This window comes from Cyprinus carpio, chromosome B3 (assembly GCF_018340385.1).
Source record: "Cyprinus carpio isolate SPL01 chromosome B3, ASM1834038v1, whole genome shotgun sequence".
In the NCBI taxonomy this organism is placed as follows: Eukaryota; Metazoa; Chordata; class Actinopteri; order Cypriniformes; family Cyprinidae; genus Cyprinus; species Cyprinus carpio.
The window spans coordinates 1,771,308-1,793,093 of NC_056599.1; the positions used below are offsets into that span (position 1 = coordinate 1,771,308).

At 37.4% G+C, this 21,786-nt stretch overlaps 2 protein-coding genes across 2 annotated transcripts; both read left to right on the forward strand.

The window, feature by feature from the left end:
• Positions 1 to 577: 577 nt before the first annotated feature.
• Positions 578 to 14,589, forward strand: LOC122136430 (GTPase IMAP family member 2-like). The gene is made up of 4 exons (XM_042719451.1): positions 578 to 643; positions 1,209 to 1,377; positions 1,907 to 1,942; positions 13,985 to 14,589. The coding sequence occupies exons 2-4, from the start codon at positions 1,305 to 1,307 to the stop codon at positions 14,572 to 14,574; spliced, it is 699 nt and encodes a 232-aa protein (XP_042575385.1). The 5' UTR covers positions 578 to 643; positions 1,209 to 1,304; the 3' UTR covers positions 14,575 to 14,589.
• A 2,435-nt stretch (positions 14,590 to 17,024) lies between these two features.
• LOC122136690 (interferon-induced very large GTPase 1-like) lies at positions 17,025 to 18,844 on the forward strand. Its single transcript, XM_042721109.1, has 2 exons — positions 17,025 to 17,434; positions 17,597 to 18,844. Exons 1-2 carry the CDS (start codon positions 17,051 to 17,053, stop codon positions 18,842 to 18,844), a joined length of 1,632 nt encoding a protein of 543 aa, XP_042577043.1. The 5' UTR covers positions 17,025 to 17,050.
• The last annotated feature ends 2,942 nt before the right edge of the window (positions 18,845 to 21,786 follow it).

Genomic DNA, 21,786 nt, shown 5'->3' on the forward strand with positions numbered 1-21,786 from the left:
TTCTGCAAAAGGATTCCCGACCAAGTATTGAGTGCATAACTGAACATAATTATTTGAAGGTTGACTTTTTTTTGTATTAAAAACACTTTTCTTTTATTGGTCGGATGAAATATGCTAATTTTTTGAGATAGGAATTTTGGGTTTTCATGAGCTGTATGCCAAAATCATCAGTATTAAAACAATAAAAGACCTGAAATATTTCAGTTGGTGTGCAATGAATCTAAAATATATGAAAGTTTAATTTTTATCATTACATTATGGAAAATAATGAACTTTTATCACAATATGCTAATTTTTTGAGAAGGACCTGTACATGGCAACACGATCAACGCCTAAACAGAGCCTGCGGTGGTCAGGTGGTACAGCGGTCACGTGGTAAAAGTCGTAGCTCTCAGAAAACTCCCGGTTCACAAGTTGTAATCATGAGTTCTACGAGGACGTGAACGCTTTTTACAAGTTGGAATCTCGTAATTACGAGAATTCCGATATGGCGTGAACGTACTTGTACCTTCCTGTTCAGTTTTTACCTTTACAACGACTCCACCCACATACGTCTTCCTGTTTTTTTTTCCTTTTTTTTTTTTTTTTTTTTTTTTGTAATAAGGAAATAAACATTTAAGCACGACGAAACTTCCACATACAGGTATAACATTTCTTTATAAAAACAGTCTGTATATATGAAATATAAACGATAACACTAAATAAAGAGTTTAAGAATGTAATAATTAACATGAGCTACATTAACATAAACTAGTTTCAGTTTCATCTTTGTTGCAGAACCGAAATCACTCACTTTTATCACGCGGATATCTTTGCTGATGTGAAGTGTTTTTTCAGTTTGTGTAATTCTCTTAGTACAATTTTAACATGTACGACAAAATTTTGGAAGCATAGAGATTAAAGTTCAGCCGTACTACATATACTGTCCTATGCATTCAGCAGATGCTTTTATCCAAAGTGACTTACAGTGAAAACAAGCTGAATGTTTGATCAGTGTGCGCTGATGACAAACAAATATAAGCTATTTCTATTAAGACTTCTTGAAGAATTCCATTTACATGCAGAAGCCATATAAGTTCAAAGCATATTTTAAAACACAAGGCATCATACAACTGTCAGCTGTTAATAAAATGCAAAAAATAAATAAATAATAATAATAAAATAATAATGTGAATGATGTTTACTGTATAATGATTTGTTGTTCTCAGATTTAGTGAAAAAATAACAGAAGATGCTGAATGGAAAATAAATAATAAATAACACATGAGATTGACTCATTTGAGGACAGAGAAGACTTCAGAACTATGGATCCTGGTTTCAAAGAGAAAAACAAAGAAAAATGTGATGTTACCAGTTTCTTACAGACCCCTTGCCTGTGTAAGTCTTCGTAATCATGTTTACCTTTAACACAGTGACCCTAAAATGTGTTTGATACTTGAGCCAAACAGTGCATCACTACATGAAAAAAATCTAATATTTTTTTTGTAAAAAGTAGTGTAAATATATAAACATGTAGATGTAAATTGGCAATAAAGCTCTTTCTGATTCTGATTCTGAATTAAGTATTGTGTGACTTTGTGTTTATTTGTGGTTAAAAGATCATACTTATAGTGAATGTGATCACACAATTTATCCAGACCCGCATAATTTGTAGTATCTAATGTAATGTTAGTGTAAGAGTAGTGCAGTGAAGTGCAGAAAAATTTTTTTTATTTTTTTTTTTATTTTTTTTATAAAGTTGGCATAAAATTGAAATTGCAGTCATCTTTTCTTCCATATTTTTATGGAAGAGGTTGTTGAAAATATTTGTAGATTCAGATTGCTAATCTTTAATCTGCATATTTAAATTCATATAGTGCACAATCATTTTCACCAGCTCTATAACATTGTGTCTTTTGTTTTACAGCAGGCAGAAGAAGTCCAGATTATGATCGCCCCAACAGTAAGTGAATTAAATGACATGGCAACAGCAATTTCATGTTTTGATGAAAGTGCTTTCTATTAAAACAGTATTCCATCTGCATAAATAACAAATAAAAGCGTAACATGTAGTACAGTATCTAATATCCAAAGGCAGTAACAGAGGTTAAATGTGCATTAAACAATATTTGAAAAACACCTTTGACCACAGTGTTGGACCTAGACCCAAAATACACTTGTAGCCAATCAGCAGTAAGGGGACATGTCTAGTAATGATAGAGAGAAGAGAGCACTCAATTTGAGTGCACAGGACAGATATTGGCAGATGACTATAAATAAAGAGAACTGGAAGACAAAAAGAGGTATATATCAGAGGAACAAAACATTAAAAAGAAGGGTTACGATCAGGCAAGAGGTAGGACCTGTGTGATACCTGAGCAGCTTTCCAGCGGTGGAGACAACTCGAGGAGCTACCTAAGCATAATTTGTAAATGAATAGCAATATTAGTATTAATTAAATTAATCGTTAACATTAGTTCATAGTTTATTAACTAACGTTAACAGAAGAAGTGTTAAAAAAAATTTAAAAAATGTATTAGGCTAATAATAGTAAATGTTGAAATTTGAAATTGAAATTAACACTCTAACAAGGAACAATACTTATACAGCTTTCATTAATCTTAATGTTACAAATGGACTCTTATTGTAAAGTGTTTCCATTTTATATCAACATTCATGCTTAAAGATGGCTATCTTTAATTATCTACACAAAAGCCATAGCATTGAAATGACATACATGGGGATATTGTGTGTATACTCTCACATTTTATTTGCTTCTATTTTAGAACACTTGATGATTATTTAAGGTATTACTCACACCTGACGCGTCTCGTTCGCTTTAAGCGGCAGGCTAAAACAGTTTATTGGATCACCAAATGGGCAAAAGTTCACTTCAAGAATGAACAATGGCATTTTTGTTTGCAGTTCGGTGTTTAAAAAAACAGAGCAAATGGAAAGAGAAATCACAATATATAGCCTACTATAGCTCAATAAACAAAGCATACTTTATTAGAGCCACGGAAAGACTTTGCTGAAAATGCACAATACATAGTTTTATAGCCTAGGGTAAAGGGTAATTATGAACATTTTTATTATGTAAATATTATGTACATACAATTTAATGGAAAACTATGTGAATGGCGCTCTGTGGCGTGGCAGGATTTTAAGTCGGCTGCATTTAATTCTGTGTTTACCGCTTAAGTTTCCCGCATTATGCAGCTAACAGCCTCATGTGCCAAAACAAACAGCACGTGCTGTCAGTGATTTCCACCTCTAGAGGCCACTCTTGCACTGTATAATGACAGTGGACCATTCTCAGACGCTGAGTTACGGACGCAAGAACTTTTGCCGATAACCGATAGTTCCAGCAATCAACTATTGGTGCTGATTAATCGGCAAAAGCGATACATCGGTCGACCTCTACTGTTGGGGTGTGGGTGTGTTTGTTTTGGTGCTTTCAAATATCAACATCGTTTGGCAAAATTTGCGCAGTGCACTTTTAAGCGTAGTCTGAAATGCATATAATAAACAATGGGTTTGTTTGTATGTTTCTTTAATGCATGTCTCTGATCTGCACACGCTTCCAGCACACACTGGGACAGGCCAAAGAACCTTTTCAACATCACAGGCTATATTGGCCCTGGCCAGACAGCGGGGGTAAAATCCTCTTGCATGCCTAATCCAACCCTGCCACGCATCAACTAAAATATCTGAGACTGCTTGTCTTCTTGCCCTTGCCCTTCCTCTTTCTTCCATGTTGTTGTCCTCCTCCTTCTTCTCCTGCTCTTCCTCTTTCTCCTCCTCCTCTTTCTCTCTGTACTCCCTACTCCACCTTCCTCTTTCATCATTTCTTTCTCTACTCCCTACTCCTCCTCCTCCTCTGTGGTGTCCTTGACCTATTCCTTCACGTCTCTTTAGATCCATTGTTTCAAACCTGAATACAGTTTTTCTCAGTCGCTTAGGTGCATTTCCCGAATCATCCTTACTGTAATATTTGCAAAGAAGTATGTGCATTTCTCAAAACAATTTGTACAAACAGCACCACACAATGGATTTCCTGCAAAAGCCTGTAACTTACTCAAGTCCATCGGTTCATCACTCTAGTTCATCTCTCAAAAGTAAGTATATGTCAAAGAACATATCAGTGCCATCAGAATGAAAAGCCCTTATGTCATTGTTAACAAACAAGATAGGCAAAATGCTTAGTCATGTTCTTAATATAACACTGCACTTTGTTAGTATTACCTAATGTAAACTATTGCAACAGTTTGGATGACAGTTACTGTATTTAAATACATAAGGCTGCACTTATGTATGCCATATATCCATTTAAATTTTTTTTTACAAATTACTGTATGTGGGATATTGATTGAATGAGACTGGATAGAATTCACAGTTACACTTCTACTAGTGGTCTGACAAAACAAAACAAAACAAAACAAAAACAAAAAACTTATAATGTCATTGTGATATTAAAAAAAGAAATATGGGCACAAAGGTGAAAATACAAAATTAGTAAGTCCATTTTCAGAATTTGTAACTCTTGTGTTGTCCTCTGTCTATATGCTTTCCAACTGAAGGTTCATGATATGTACCTTTAAGCTATTTCAGAGAACTGGTTTATCATTGATCTATATTCTCTTCATTAGTGAAAGTCAAGATTCACTTGAACAATTCATGGCAAATTTATAAAAAAGTCTATTAGAAATGTGTAGAAAATATGCTTGACAGTTTATAACAACTAGATCAACCATTGTGCATTTACCGTAATGACTTATACTAATAACTAGGAGTGTAACTATTCACTCGTTTTATCGATGCATCGATTACAAACCCTGACGACGCATATGAAACGATCTTGAAATATCATTTTTGAATCGTGAATCGCCGATTTCGGATAGTAATCGATTAAAAAAGCTAAGAAGCGAATGAATCGCGTTTCTATAGGGATTCAATGTTTTTAAAATATATACACATTAAATTAATACAAGCAAGAATTAATGACCTTGAACAGTGCACCTCGCATCTCTCCTTCACGCGCTCCACTGTTTACCGCCTGTGACTGTCACAGGATTGTGCTCGCGCTCCGTTTGTCTCACTGACACATTTTCTGAGCAGCTGATATGTGATCTCTCCTTGGGTCTCGTGGCTAGTTATGCTAAAGTGAAGTAGTTTTCCTTTTCTGTAGTTTTTCAATGGTTCTCGGCATCTTACCGACGACGTTACCTGATCAGTCGAAAGCTGCGTATTAATTTATTGCATGGACGGAGCAGAAATGTAAGTGTCTCAACAGCCTTGAAATAAGAGCACGAGATTTATCTGATAATCAGACGCATGAAAGTCAGAATCATCATTCGCCGATGGAGAGGAAAAGTTAAATACTATAGCATTTGATGTTATGAAAATGAGATTAAGAAGTTTTTGCACTGAAAGAGAAGTGATCTCGCAGTATAGCCTGTGATGTTGCAGTGGCGGTTCGTCAGGGGAGGCACAGCTTCCCCAAAATTTTGAGGTGAAAATTAGGATGATTTAATGTTACAGTTTTTCTGAATTGCTAAAACACATTTCTGGAAACCATCACTCATTTTCTCGAAACCTTAAACACAAATCTCAAACTAAATTCACGAAACCTCGGTCTCTTCCATCAAAATCAAACAATCACTGTAAAACCATTTCACTTGCACTCAAAATCAAACAGTGCTCTCAGATCACACACATGAGTCAATAAAATAAACACTACAGTGCATTCATTAGACACTACAGAGAAAAATGGAGAACACAGCCTCCAAAACATTACAGAAAAAAAAGTATTGTATTGAGTAAACAATTTTACAATTCTGTAAAAAAGTAGTAATTGCAACTTAGTAAGTTTAATATATTGTATAGTTCTACTGTGTGTACTGCAAGAATATATTGTGCTGAATATTGAATAGCACTGAATGTTTGTATATATTCAGCACTTGGATACTGAAAAAATACTGCAGTCTGCAACTGCAAAGGCCAAAAAGGTCAAATAAAACTCTAAATGAATAGCATGTTACAGTTCATTCAAATACTGTACGTTGTGCAAGTGTAAAATCAGGGTCAATGAGAGATTCATTCTGTCTTCTCATCATGTCTCTGTGCTTGAGTCCGGCCTGAGGACTTTGTCCACATCACAAGTAATGTTGTCTTTTTTGCTAGACAAAGAGAAAAAAAACCTCTGGTTTGACAGAGCCAGCCTTGATAACACTCTCTAAACCTTACTCTTTCTCTCCTCATCCTCCACTTCTTACATGTACTCTTCCTCCTCTCCTTCTCAGATTGTTTCCATCTATTGTTCGTATCATCATTCAGTCACCTGTGCCACTTGTGCACTCTGAACTGGCTCATATTTTGTACAGTTGGTTTGATCACATCATTAGAATCAAGTATGAAACAATTTTGAATTGTTGTGTTTAAACGATGATAATTGTGCTTTAATTGTGTTTAACTTTTGCTGCTTGTGTTTAGCATTTTGCAGCACAAATGCATCTCAGTGTGGTAAGTGTTTAAGTGAATGAGAATGTGTTTAGAGTTTTGCAAAAAGAGTGCACGAGATTTGCAAATAGAGCCTAACTGCCTTAATGTGTTTAAGATTAAGCAGAAAGAGTGCCTTATTCGACAAATTGGTTTAAGCTAATGAGAATTTGGTTCAGAGAATGGGGTTTAGTGTCTTAGCAAATGTGAAAAACTTTAATAAAATTCACAATTCATTTCAGTTCATGTCTCAGAACATATTTTTTGTTTGTAATTTCACAGTTGTAATACCATAATGTGAAAGTGCCGCTTTTCTATCGTGAATGTGACGAATCTGCTGATGTAATTGCAACCGCTAAATGATAGAGAAGGGGAGGGGGAGGCCAGGGGAGAGTTGAGCTGTCGTGCTTCCGTTGGTAAAAAAAATTAGCCAAATCACCATTGAGTGTTCACTTACAGCACTGAGGAGTGTTGAGAAAAGAAACCTCGTACCAATCAATCATGATAGAGACGTAAATTACGTGATATTAGTTTGAATGTCTCCTACAGCCGCTGCACTGATAATGTAATGTACCAAGTACTTATGAGTAGTGATATTGAATATTTGATCGCCGACAGATTTGCAAAGCTGTCATTCAAACAGTATATATACAAATTAAAAATAAAGGGAGCTAGAACATGCCTAAGATATAGGCTACAGGGGTGGTCTTAATTAAATAGCTTTTTTAAAATCTTGGCATAAATATGCCATTTTTTTTCTCTCTAATCTATGGTTCTGTAGCCATAAAGGCTGCTGTGTAATTTGTCCCCTGACTAAGCATTCAATTTAGGGGAAGCATTTAAATAATCCTGTGAATGCACTTAAAGAATTTAGAATCGAATCGAATTTCCTTGTGAATCGAATCGAATCGTTCTAAATTTGCAAAAATCGTTCTTAAATCTAATCGAAAACCTATGAATCATGAATTGAATCACTGTCTACCAAAAGATTCACAGCCCTATTAATAACTAATAATTGAACTAATAATTTGAGGTTTTGTGGGGTAAGACTATAGCACAGAGAAGTATATAATACAATTTTGAGCAACATGACATTAGCATATGATGATGTAGGAAACTGCAGAAAAGTGTACATAATCAGTTGTATGAATGTACCAAAGCAATCACAACTTGTTCAAAAGAATGAGAAACTTTTTATGATGTGCACAAGTGACTAGATGATTTGGTGGTTGAACAAGTATTTTTGATTGTTTCATTTTATTTCTGATCTGAGAAATGCACCAAAGCCACTGAGAAAAACTGTAAGCTGACTTAAAAAAATAAATAAAAAAATGGCCCTTTTGTCTATCCATTGAAGGTTCTGATTGGTGTGTGATACATTTTGACTCCCAGCGTTTCCACTTGGGTAATTGTGTGCTAATTGAGCTCAAACTTTGCAGACTTGAGTGACCAATATTCAATGTTAGTGATTTCTAAATGACCACACGGTGAAAGCACTGAGCAATGTAGAGATTTGTGTGTAGAGTTTTGCAGTAACAGTTCACCAAATCTGACTCATGTGTTAAAGCAGGGGAAAAGTGTTTATAGTTTAGGGAAAGGAGTGTGCTTTTTTTAAAAATGGCGTTATGGTTTTGAAATTTTAGTTCAAAAGCCTGGGTATAGTGTTTTAGCAATCGAGAAAAACTGTAATATATATTCGAGAGTAAATATTGTGATATCATAGAGATTTGACATGTCTAATTGAAGAGAACATGACATTAACCGAGAAGATTTTGTTTACAGACCAAAAGAGAGAAGCACATCATCATTAATTCAGTGAAATGAATGTACAGTAATGTTAACCTAGTTAAAGTTTATTCATTTTTAGTGTCTGTAAAAATAAAATTAATTTCTGTCAGGACCATTATCATCAAATGACTGACAATTAGCATACAGTTTGTATTATTGGTATGGTTCCATACTCCATGCAGTCTAGCATGGATGAGAGCAGTGACATTTTTCAAAAGTTTTTGTATATGAATTCCTTTCTTAGGTGACTGTTTTGTTATGCACTGCATTTTTGTTTTGACATTCATGCAATTGCTGCTCAATAGCTTGCACAAAGCACAAGCCTGATTTCGTAAGCTGTATGTGAGGTTTACACATACTCCATTTGCAGTGCATATGCAGTCCATGTTTGGTACGTAAGCGATGCAGAAGCAGCATGGACTGTGCTTTCAAACAGGAGTCTGCAACTGATCTGTGGCTGTTTACTAAAAACACAACATTTATCCATTATTTTGATTTCAAATCCAAACATTGTTACTTAAAATGCTTTTTCAGCATGGTGATTCTTTTTTTACACAGTACAGTAATACAATCTTTTAATAGACACATTTAAATGCAATAAATATAAGAAAAACATTATGCAATGCTTTTTACTTTTGCATCTACTTCTAGATTTATATAAAGAAAAGGTAAGTGCCAGTATTAGTTGGTCAAGTGCTGGCGAAAAAGATGAGCCTTTAGATATTTTTTGAAAATGAGTAAAGACTCGGATGTTCGAAATGAGATTGGGAGGTCATTCCACCAGCCGGGCACAGTCCAGGAAAAGGTCTGTGAGAGTGATTTTGAACCTCTTTGGGATGGCACCACAAAGCGTCGTTCCATTGCAGAAAGCAAACTTCTGTAGGGCGCATAAGTTTGAACTAGTGAGTTTAGGTATATTGGTGCCATGCCAGTGGTCGTCTTGTAGGCAAGCATCAGTACCTTGAATTTGATGTGAGCGGCTACTGGTAGCCAGTGTAACCTGATGAGGAGAGGAGTAACGTGAGCTTTTTTTGGCTCATTGAAGACAACCCTCGCTGCTGCATTCTGGGTCAGTTGTAGAGGCTTGATAGTACATGCAGGAAGGCCCGCCAGGAGAGCATTACAATAGTCCAGTCTGGAGAGAACAAGAAGTTGGGTGGCTTGCTCTGACAGGAAGGGTCTAATCTTCCTAATGTTGTATAAGGCAAATCTGCAGGACCGGGTCATTGTAGCAATATGGTCTGTGAAGCTTAACTGATGATCCATCACAACTCCTAGGTTTCTGGCTGTCCTGGAAGGAGTTATGGTTGACGAACCCAGCTGTATAGAGAAGTTGTGATGAAACGATGGGTTAGCTGGAAGCACCAGCAATTCAGTCTTAGTAAGGTTGAGCTGAAGGTGATGGTCATTCATCCAGCTTGAAATGTCACTCAGACAAGCTGCAATGCAAGCAGCTACCGTCGGATCCTCTGGTTGGAATGAGAGGTAGAGTTGAGTGTCATCAGCATAGCAGTGATAGGAAAAGCCATGCTTCTGAATGCTTCTGAAAACTGAGCGAGTGAAGGAATTGAGGATGAAACCAAAGAGGACAGGCGAGATGGAGAGAGTGAGTGTAGGTTCCGTTGAAAGGTGACCTGTGGAGGAGCATGTCTCACTTCAGGAGTAAGTGCGAGGTTAGCAGTTATGAGGAAGTGGTCTGAGGTATGCATTGGAGCAACTAAAGTGTTGTCCATGGAGCAACAGCGCGTGTAGATGATGTCCAGTTGGTTGCCTGATTTGTGAGTCGGTGTAGTAGACGCTCGCTTGAGATCAAATGAGGCGAGCAGAGTGTTGAAGTCAGCAGCCTGGGGTTTATCTAGGTGGATGTTGAAGTCACCAAGCAGTACCAGAGGAGTACCATCTTCAGGATAGTTTGATAGCAGCACGTCCAACTCCTCCAAGAAGTTTCCCAGTTGACCTGGGGGACGATAAATGACCACAAAGTGGATTTTAACAGGGTGGGTTATAGTAATCGCATGTGATTCAAATGAACCGTTACCTGTAAGAGATGGTTGAAGATCAAATTTCCATTCTTTTGAGATAAGGAAACCAGTACCTCCGACTCCCGGTTGTACGAGGGGTGTGGGAACAAGTGAAATTAGTGGAGAAGACTGCGGGAGTGGCAGTGTCTTCAGGTTTGATCCAAGTCTCAGTTAGGGCTATGAGGTTGAGACCAGAATGAGTACCAATAGAAGAAATGAAATCTGCTTTGTTAACAGCAGACTGGCAGTTCCAGAGACCAACCGGAATAGAGAGTAAAGCAGTAGAGGTCAGAGGGACAGGCCGTAGATTTTTGGGATAGGCCTGCTTACAACGTACAGTGTGAGCTCTCCGAGTGTTCGTAGTAATAGTAAGATCTGAAAGCACATAGTGAGTACAAGTGACCTAAATAAGTAGTAGAGTCGATGGTCTTTACACTCAAGTCAAGTCATCTTTATTTATATAGCGCTTTAAACAAAAAAGATTGCGTCAAAGCAACTGAACAACATTAATTAGGAAAACAGTGTGTCAATAATGCAAAATGACAGTTAAAGGCAGTTCATCATTGAATTCAGTGATGTCATCATGCAGCTCAGTTCAGTTTAAATAGTATCTGTGCAATAATTTGCAATCAAGTCAACGATATCACTGTAAATGAAGTGTCCCCAACTAAGCAAGCCAGAGGCGATGGCCAAGGTCTTTACAGGGGATCTGTCTCTGGGGCTCTAGTCCTGGTCTCCGCTGTCTTTCAGGGCTGTAGAGGTACTTTCTAGGTGCTAATCCACCATCTGGGCTGGATACATACTGGATCCGGGTGACTGCAGTGACCCTCTGACTTGGATACAGACTGGATCTGGTGGCTACGGTGACCTCAGAATAAGAGAGAAACAGACTAATATGAGCTTATATGCCATTCTTCTAACGATGTAGCAAGTACATCGGGTGTTATGGGAAGTGTTTCCAGTTCCGGTTTACCTAATTAATGCAGCCTAAAAATCCTTTAACGGATTTGGATATTAGAAGTGTATTAGTGTGTTATGTGTAAGCCAGGTTAAAGAGATGGTCTTTAATCTAGATTTAAACTGCAAGAGTGTGTCTGCCTCCCGAACAATGTTAGGTAGGTTATTCCAGAGTTTGGGCGCTAAATAGGAGAAGGATAATTTTGTTATGCTAGCATGTGTGAAAATATTCAAACCACGTGTGTTACAACAAAGACTATAGAATACCCAAAACATGTCACTCGTATAGTTTTGAATGGGGAAAAATGCAGTGCTCAATATGGCCGCTCAATCGCAGGAAGCCCTGCCTTCTGAATGAAGGAGCCAATCGCTAATCGATAAAGTCAGCGTGTCACTGCAGCTGCCGTTAGAAGCGTCCGGTTGCTATAAAAACAGTCAGCGCTCTGAGACATGCACTCAGGACAGGCTGATCTAGCCTGAATAATAAGCTTTTTATAATGCTATTTGAGCAAAATAAACAACATTTATAGCACAGTTGTTATCAGACTTCTTTGGTGATTTCAAATATGAAATTAAATCGCAAACCTAGTGAACAGTTTTGTAGAATTTGATGTTTCCCTATTCAAAGAGTTAGGAGTTGCACCTGGATGCCCGAGAGGCGTTTCAAAGATGGCCGCCGAGTGACATGACTTATCTTAAAGGGACTTTGGTTACAACTAACCCGCGTTACTTTGTGCCCCGTGCTCCCCTACATCTATAAATGATGCTTTGTATGTAATGTCACCTATTTGTACGCAGTGTTGTACTTTTATCTTTGGTTCCATGGTATTAATAAAAAAAAAAAAAAAAAATTTAATGATAAAAAAATAGAACTGCTAGATTTAAATCAGTACAGCCAGCAAAGGATCGAACACAACTGTTTTGGACTTTTTATTAACAACCAAAAAGTTTCCTTGTCTGTTGCGGAAGTACATTTCTCTCGTTGATAGCAGAGGAGCGGATCCAGGGAGAGCTTGATGGTATGACGCTGAATGAAAAAGTTTTTCAGGAGTCGCAGCAGTAGAGGCGGCGCAACTATAACGACATGTGAATAATCCTGCCCACTCTAAAGCGATTCTAAGCTGCAGTTGAAACGCAAACAGAGCCGTGCCATGCCATTCCGTACTGAGCCAAGTCATACCACACAGTGGAAAAGCACCATAAGTGGACTGCCATCCTCGGGGAATGAGGACAGCAGCCTATCCAGCTCCTCTAACAAGGTGCCCAGTTGACTAGGAGGCTGGTAAATTACTATATCATGGCGTTTATATGAGCTGTTACAGTAATAGCATGAGATTCAAATGAGTTATTATTGCATAGGGGAGAGTGGGTTGTGTATTTCCAGTTTTTAAAAATGAGAAGACCTGTAGGACCAGCAGGGGTTGCTGAGTCTTCTGGAGGAATCCGGTTCTCAGTCAGGCCCAGGAATCAACAGCTGGAATGAAGTCTTCTTTGTTGACAGCTGGCTGACAATTACAGAGACCCACAGAAAAAGAGAGAGGTGCAGTCTTCTCCCAGAGTGACAGCAATGAAGCATCTTGAAAATGAAACACTCCTCGCTCATTGATATCAGAAACACTGCTCCGCCTTTGCTCCGCATCTAAAGTATTTCAGTATGTTTGAAATATCACAGTTCTGTTCATAACGTATATTAAAAGAAGAAATTAAAATAAATAAAATAACTGGAGGGTTTCAGTGTGGCTTAATGGAACACTAGTGTGCAATCTTTTTCCCTACCACATGACAAGCTAATAACATGGTTGTCATTAAAAGGTATAATTGCTGCTTTTTGCAGTGCAAATTTGGTTTGTGATGAAAATAACAGTAGGCCTACATTTTCATCCATTATAATTTTATCCATTATTTTACCTACGGATCGTTGCATTTCTTACAGATTTCTGCTAATTCGAAATCAGATACAGATGAAGTAGCACTGTAATATTACATATGTTTGAATACATTATTGAGAGAGTGATTGCGTGTGAATAAGTGTTGTACTTGTTTAAATCATGCTTTCACCTGAAAATATTTAGTATTTAGTACTATAACTACCCGCTCATGTCATCGTAGCTTTCACATTCTTTCTGATTTGAGTGATCCTTCTCTATCAAGCTAGCTAAATATGTTTAACATGTGAATTCTTGCTAAATATGCATTTATATTACCGGCCGTTGGCATGAATTGTACTCGTTTTGGAGCGGTGGTGGAGCATTCTAGGAGCAAGTGAAAAACATTACACTCCCACTTTTAAAAAAAATCCGCTCCTCCCTCTATTCAAAATCACAGTGCTCTGCTTCCACTCTGCTCCGCTCACTTACTCTGGTGTCAAGAATGTTCCTGTCATCTGTCTTTCCCTTTTTGGGCTGAGGCACATAACATTTTTTCCAACTGCTAATAAGAAAAAAATATAGGTACGTAGACCTGTTGTTGTAACAGACAAACACATGGACTGAGCAAATAAACACAAAATTGATGAATCTGTTTAACTATTAAATATAAAAACAAAATACTATACTTGGTTCTTAATATTCTTAATATGTTTTAAATGCTAAACATGACAACTCAAATTATGTTTGTAAAGAAACTGACTTTATTTTGGAACTCATAGAAGTCAAAATTGTTTCTGCAACTAGCATGAGGTTCTTGTGAAGAATGTTCAAATGTCAATACAGAGCACAACATACTGCATGTGTGTGTTTCAGTGAGTGATCTGAGGATTGTTCTGCTGGGGAAGAGCGTGTCAGAAAACAGTGGAGTGGGAAACTTCATATTAGGACGAGCAGCATTTGACAGTGAAGCTCCTCCAGATGTTGTGGAGAGAGTCGGAGGAAGATTGAAGGAGAGACATGTGATCATCATCAACAGTCCTCAGCTGCTCCAGACAAACATCTCAGATCATCGGATCACACAGATAGTGAGAGAGTGTGTGAATCTTTCTGATCCAGGACCTCATGTGATCGTTCTGATCCTCAATCATGAGCAGTGTTCAACAGAAGATCAGGAGTTTGTGGAGAAGGTGCTGCACTCATTCTCTGAGCAGGTTAATCAACACACCATGGTGATCACCACACAAGAACCCACCGAAACCAATGACATTTTGCAGAAAATCATTCAGAAATGTGCAAACAGACACTTCAGTCTTCAGAGAAGCAGCTCTCCTCATGATCTTCTGCAGACGTTTGAGGACATTGTGCTAATGAATGATGGACAGCACCTGGATTGTGCTAAAGCTTCACAGTATTTCAATATAGAGCAACAGGCCACAGAAAGTAGTAAGTGTGACAATAGCTGATGCTTCTAGTGATAAATGAATACTTTGTAAATCTATTTTTCTTCTATCAATTTCAGAGGGTGTAAAGCTAAATCTGGTTCTGTGTGGGAGTGACGGGACATTAAAATCCTCCATATCAGAGCGGATCCTACAGCAGACAGACAGAAGATCAGATGAGAAGATTCATGGACGTCAGATCAGTCTGGTGGAGCTTCCAGCTCTGTTTAATATTCGTCTCTCAGAGGAGGAAGTGATGCGTCAGACTCTTCACTGTGTGTCTCTATGTGATCCTGGAGTTCATGTTTTCCTCCTCATTATTCCTGACGCTCCACTCAATAATGAAGACAAAGCAGAAATGGAGGAGCTCCAGAGGATCTTCAGCTCAAGAATCAACAAACACATCATGATCCTCATAATGCAGAATTCAGAGCATCAGACAGCAGAACTAAATGATGGAACATGGTCTGTCATTGAGAGTTTTGGAGGACGACATAATTTCTTTGGTCCCAAAACACAAGTGTCCACACTGATGGAGAAGATTGAGCAGATGCTGGAAGAAAACAGAGGAGAGCTTTTCTTCACAGAGACATTTTTGGAGGCTCATATGAAAAAACTGCTGCAGTTTGAAGAGATGGAAAAGAAAATTCATTCACTAGAGACACGTTTACTGTCAAAAGGTAATGACCAGAAAATCAATTTATATTTTACATTAATGCATTTATTAATTTAGCAGACATTCAAAGTGAGGAATACAACAAAGTGGTTCACCTATGGAGGCAAAACACGACAACAATACAAAGTTTGGTATTTAAACTTAAGAGCTGGAAAAAGTGAGAAAGATTTGAATTAGTTTCATTCTAATTGTTAAAGACATCAGATGTGAAATTCAGAACTCCTACATTTTACGAAAAGTAGATTATTAGTTATTATATAATCAAAACAATAATTTTTAAAAAATACAATACACATTTTTTTTCCAGCTACCAATGTTGACCAAGGTGTTGTACAAGAAAAAAATAACTACAGAAGATACAAAACATACAACAAAGTAAATTAACACTATGACAAAATTCACCATAGCCGATTGCAGTTATCAAGAAATTGTCACATTTGATATCCAATGAAGACAAAGGAAGATGCAGAAAGGTTCAGAAAACAAAAGTACTTATTAAATAAAAAACAGTTTTTATGTTTAGTAACATTCTTCAAAATGAGATATTAGTAATATGTTATTGCCTTAAATATTCAAAATCATAGCAACCAAAGCATCTCAGCTGGAAAAATGCTGTGCCACCAAAGCGTTCTCTTGGAATTCATTAACATACACGTTTGACTATCAAATCTAATGTTTACGAAGCGTTTGTGAGTCTGGAGAAGAGCTTTCGGGAAGGTCTGTTTTTACCTGAATTTACTCCTATATCTACGCAAGTTTAATGAATGGGGCCCTAAGAAACAGAAAGTGTGCATAAGTGTTACAGGAATATTTCAGCCTAAAAATAAGTGTCTTTAGAGCTGGCTTGAAGGCTGAAATAGAAGGGGCTAATCTGGCATAGAGACATAGACTGTTCCAAAGTTTTAGACTGGTGATTGCAAAGGTGCACATAGAGAGTAAATCAAGATCGCAAGGTTCTAGAGAGAGTATATAGATGGAGCAAATCAGTCAGATATTGAGGGATTTATTGTTGGCTTTGTAAACATAACATTTTTAAATTCTGTACTTAACAGGAAGCCAGTGCATAGCAATTAAAATAGGTTTAGTAATTGTGCCAAAAAAGGCCCTCTGATATCTCAGTGATTAACAGGACCTTGTGGTTGAGCAAATCAAATGCAGCACTGAAGCCATGGATTTCACCGAATCAGCTTTCAACTTATCTGGAGCAGTGAGGCTGAAAGCAGATTATTTAATTTGGTATATAAAAAGCTATAAAGTACAATTCAAAATCTTGTGTGTGTGTGTGTGTGTGTGTGTGTGTGTGTGTGTGTGTGTGTGTGTGTGTGTGTGTGTGTGTGTGTGTGTGTTAAATAATCACATCTAAAATTCAAATGTACAAAATTCTTATCTTTTTCCTGCTCCATATTAAACACCTATATCACCTTGAAACTTTTCTTTAGGTTTGGAAAAAGATAACCATACATTTTAAACATTTGTAAAAGCCCAAACATTGATCAGTGCCTTATTATTAATCTTTAAGACTGACATATTTCCTCTTTCATAGCAGAAAGGGACGATGATCTAAGTGTTTTGATGCTGAGAAAAAGTGGAGTTGGGAAAAGTGCAAAAGAAGAAAACAAAATGAAGATTCTGATGGAGAGGGTGGATCAAATGAACAGCGAAAGAGAAGAACTGATGAAGAAACATGAAGAAGAGAAAAGAAGAATGAAGATGATTGTAGAGGAAGAAAGACAGAATCAGGACAAAGAGAGAAAGAGAAGAGAAGAAGAATTTAATGAGAGAGAAGAACAATATAAAAGAGAATTGAAAGAAAAAGAGGATCATATGAGAGAGATGAGAGACAGAGAGGAATGGGAGAGGCAGAAACAAGAAGAAAGACAAAAAGAGGATGAGGAATGGAGAACAAAAGAAAAACAGATTTCTGATGAACAGATTCAGAGACTCAAGAATGAAATAGAGGGAATGATCAAAGAGAACAAGAGAACAAAAGAGAAACAAGAACAAGTAGAGGATTTGGAGACAAGACTAAAAGAAGAAAGAAACATCAAAGAAGATCAACAAAAGACTTTTGAAGAGATACTTAAACTCCTTGAAGAACAACATGAAGATGAACTGAAGAGAAGACAAGTGGAGTGGAGAGAGGAATATGAAAGAGAGAAAGAAGAGATGAAGAAGAAGATCTGCTCTGAAACTGATGATTCAAAACAGGTGAGTGTTCATGTCACTTTTAGTCTTTCGTGTTTGTTATGTTAGTACATTTTACAAGCTACTATCAGTAATAATAACCCACCAATACTTGCCAGACAATGAAGGTTTCAAGACATTGCTGAGTGTTTTCTGAATGATTAATGTTGATATCAATTCCAAAAGGCCTCAGCTTACAGGAAACTGGAGACTGAATACAGCAAGTGGTCCTGGAAACTTCGCAGAGCCATGATGGAAACTGAGAACAAACTACACAACCAAATAGAAAATGAAACAATTCATGAGATCGAAGAAACTGATCTTCAAGGAGAACTGAAGAAGACAAGTGAAGAAGTGAAAAAATCAATGTCTGAGTTCTTTGAGAAAGACAAAGATAAAGATATACTTATTCAGTGGAAAATTACATTTGAAATCAAAATGAAAGATGTTGAAGGAAATATTGTGAGAGAAACAAAGAGGAAATTAAATGAGATTCTTCAACAGCGAGACCTGAAGAGAATGATTGATGTTCAGAGGACACATCATGAAAACACTTACTTTGAAAAGAGCAAAGAACTTGCTTTAAAATGCAAAAACAAAGCAATTGACAAAGAAACACTGAGGAAAGAGTTTGATGTGTTTTGGGAACAGTGGATGAAGAAGATCATCTCAGACACTCCTCCAATCAGAGACATTGATATAATGAGAGACGTGAGAGAAATCCTCAGTAATGTCTATAAAAGTCCTCTTGTAGACCACAAGAAAGAAAGGAGAGATCTTTTTTGTGTGCCAACTTATTCGGAGTATGTATGGTTAAAAAGAGTCAGTGGACTTAAAGGAATGATCACAAATGTCTACAAATCAGCTGTAGAGAAGTTTGGTTACAGTCTATCTAAGGAGGATGAAAATCAAATAACATCATTAATTACAAATGTTGATCAGCAGACAGAAACAATGATTCAGTCATTTAACATTTCAAAGATGGGCTACAACATCAACTTTATCCAACAACTCACAGGTTACATCAAGAGGATAGTAACAGAACATGAGGAAGAACCAGTGAAATATGTGTTCAAGGATGAATTCTTCATGGATTTAGTGTATTCCATCTTTAAAAGAGCAAACAAGAAGATCACTGACCAACACAGACTGTTCATGGAAGCCAATGATCCTGTAATATATGTCGAGAAGAAGAGAGAGGAGTACTATAGCATTTTCCAGAAATATTGTAATGGAGCAACATCAGCTACCATTTTTGGAGAGATCATCTGTCAGAACCTGAAAGAGCCCATTGAGCAGAGTGTCTACAAGAAGACTGCCAGAGATTTAACAGATGAAATGAGATCAAACTGTGAATCTCTGAATGGAAACCGATCAAATCTGGAGAAACACATCCTAAAGTCACTGGCAGAAGAGGATGCTTTTGGAATGTAAGTGGACTACATTCATGAACCCAGAGATCACTTCAAGAGTTTCATCAGTGATGAAGTCAGTCGGTACATCACTCAGAAGTTCAGTGTCAGTATTTGGTACAAGATGAAGGAGAACATTGAACTCCTGCAGCAGAAGATCATGAAAGCAGCTCATGAATCTACTGAACATGTCAAAGTGAACAGTGGGGATGTTGGTTTGTGGTTGAAGAGTTTCACACAGCAGCTCTCAGGTGAGCTGATCTTCTCTGAAAAAGACCTTTGTGGAGTCAAACATGATGATGTTGATGTGAAACTCCTAGAAGATGTCATAAGGAAAGTGCTTCCTTATATAATGACTGACATCAGCAGAGAATTCACCATCAAAGCATTTGATGAAAAACTGAATGTGAAGTTCAAGTCGGATGAGCTTCTAATTGATCACTTCTGTCAGTGCTGTTGGGTTCAGTGTCCTTTCTGTAGAGCCACCTGCACCAACACCACAGAAAACCATGATGAAGATCACAGTGTTCCTCTCCACAGAGTGAATGGAATTAATGGCACATGTTATTGATCACTTCTGTCTTTTTGTGATGGTGTTTGGAATTAATGTTTAGTGTTTATTTATAAGAATGTTTATATGTGATGTTGTTTGATTCCATGGAACGAAATAAAAATTGAAGTGTCTAAATATGCCATCTGGCACATCAACCCTGGCCACTCAGTGCTGCCCTACTGGAAGTGGTTTGTGTGCAGATTCCAGAAAGATCTGGAAAAATACTACAATAAAACATTTGAATGTGAGGGTGAGATTCCATATGAATGGAGAACATACACAAAAGAAGATGCTATTAAGAGTTTAGATAAATATATCTAATGGATTAAATAGAGAATGAGATTCTTGTCTCATCCCTGATTCTTCGTAGATCACAAAAGTGTTTCTAATACACTTTACTGAGACTCTAAATTCACTGACACTTCATCAGAACAGTGATGCACAGAATACAGTGGTCAGATTTTAGGGGTGTGTTCACAATATCACTTTTTTATATTTTTATGGGCTTTTTATGCCTTTTTATTGAGATAGGATAGTAGAGAGACAAAAGGAAAGCATTTGGTGGAGAGAGAGGTGTGGGATTGGGCAAAGGACCTTGATACAGGAATGGAACTCGGGTCACGGGTTTCCATCGAAAGTAGCGATTTTAACTTATGCGCAAAATTGGAATATCGCACAAAACATTTGCGAACAAGCATCGTTTCCATCCATCGAGTCAAAGGGAACAAAATCATCACTTTCTGATAAACTGGCACTTTGCATCACTAAGAAATGTAGGAGGAGCTACTGAATATAATAATTTTCATATATAATAAATTACTTGCACCTCAGAACGAGCAGACGAAACACAACGAATTGCTTATTGCTTTCGGAGGTGGATGCTGCTGTTTGGGAACGCAGTCGTTTAACAGATCTGGGATGCAATTATACAGAAATACTTTGATGACAGACTTTGCTCGGGCATTTCTGAATGACCATAACAACATTTCAGATGCTGTGGAACAGGATCGGTCTCCTGGTTAGTCAGGATTTAACGTCCCATAGTGTAAATGTCTTTTTGATGCACTTGGAGGAATTTATTTGCAAAATGCATTTCCATCTCACATTATTTACATTAATCCTTTTTTGCACAAGTCAAAAACCACCTCTAGCGAGCGAAAAAACTTTTTTTGCGAATTAAGGCATTTTTATTCGAAATTCAGTGTTTCCATCACTTGATTCTGATGCGATACTTTAAAATGTGCATAAAAGCAGGGTGATGGAAACCCAAACTGTAGGCGTGTTTTCATTACCCTTCAAATTATGCAAACTGAAATGCGAATTGAAAATACGCCTAATGGAAACGCGTCAATTTCGCAAAAACGCCCATATATTGCAGAAAAGTTTTTACGCTCACATGAGGTGGTTTTTCAGGCAATGCGAAAAAGAAATAATTCGCAAAACTGCAATGGAAACATTTTTTTTGCCTTTACAGGTCACATGGCGTATGTAAAAAGTCATATGATCATTCTTCAATGTACTATAACCTCCAAGAAACACTTCATACGTGGCCACTCTCCAGTATAAGGGGTTTTCCCTACCATTAATTAGGCCTGTCGCAATAATCAATATATTGATTTATCGCGCAATATACAGGTGCTTCTAAATAAATTAGAATGTCGTGGAAAAGTTCATTTATTTCAGTAATTCAACTAAAATTGTGAAACTCGTGTATTAAATAAATTCAGTGCACACAGACTGTCTTTGGTTCTTTTAATTGTGATGATTTTGGCTCACATTTAACAAAAACCCACCAATTCACTATCTCAACAAATTAGAATGCTTCATAAGACCAATTAAAAAAACACTTTTTTAGCGAATTGTTGGACTTCTAGAAAGTATGTTCATTTACTGTTCGTGTATTTAATACTTGGTAGGGGCTCCTTTTGCTTTAATTACTGCCTCAGTTCGGCGTGGCATGGAGGTGATCAGTTTGTGGCACTGCTGAGGTGGTATGGAAACCCAGGTTTCTTTGACAGTGGCCTTCAGCTCATCTGCAATTTTTGGACTGTTGTTTCTCATTTTCCTCTTGACAATACCCCATAGATTCTCTCTGGGGTTCAGGTCTGGTGAGTTTGCTGGCCAGTCAAGCACACCAACACCATGGTCATTTAACCAACTTTTGGTGCTTTTGGCAGTGTGGGCAGGTGCCAAATCCTGCTGGAAAATGAAATCAGCATCTTCAAAAAAACGGACAGCAGCTGGTAAACGGGTGCAGTGACTTTGGTTTTCAAAAAACACAATAGACCAGCACCAGCAGATGACATTGCAGGTAAGACGCCTCACGAGTGGCTTAACAAGAGGAATACGACAACTGTATCCAAATTCCTTGACACGTCTGTGTGTGGTGGCTCTTGATGCCTTGACCCAGC

Excerpts from the sequence above, each read along its gene's own strand:
- LOC122136430 (XM_042719451.1), top strand. The coding sequence starts at position 1,305 with ATGGATCCTGGTTTCAAAGAGAAAAACAAAGAAAAATGTGATGTTACC. Across the intron at positions 1,378-1,906 it reads CTTACAGACCCCTTGCCTGT|CAGGCAGAAGAAGTCCAGAT; the intron begins GTAAGTCTTCGT and ends TTTGTTTTACAG. Across the intron at positions 1,943-13,984 it reads AGATTATGATCGCCCCAACA|TGAGTGATCTGAGGATTGTT; the intron begins GTAAGTGAATTA and ends TGTGTGTTTCAG.
- LOC122136690 (XM_042721109.1), top strand. The coding sequence starts at position 17,051 with ATGAGAGAGATGAGAGACAGAGAGGAATGGGAGAGGCAGAAACAAGAA. Across the intron at positions 17,435-17,596 it reads AAACTGATGATTCAAAACAG|GCCTCAGCTTACAGGAAACT; the intron begins GTGAGTGTTCAT and ends CAATTCCAAAAG.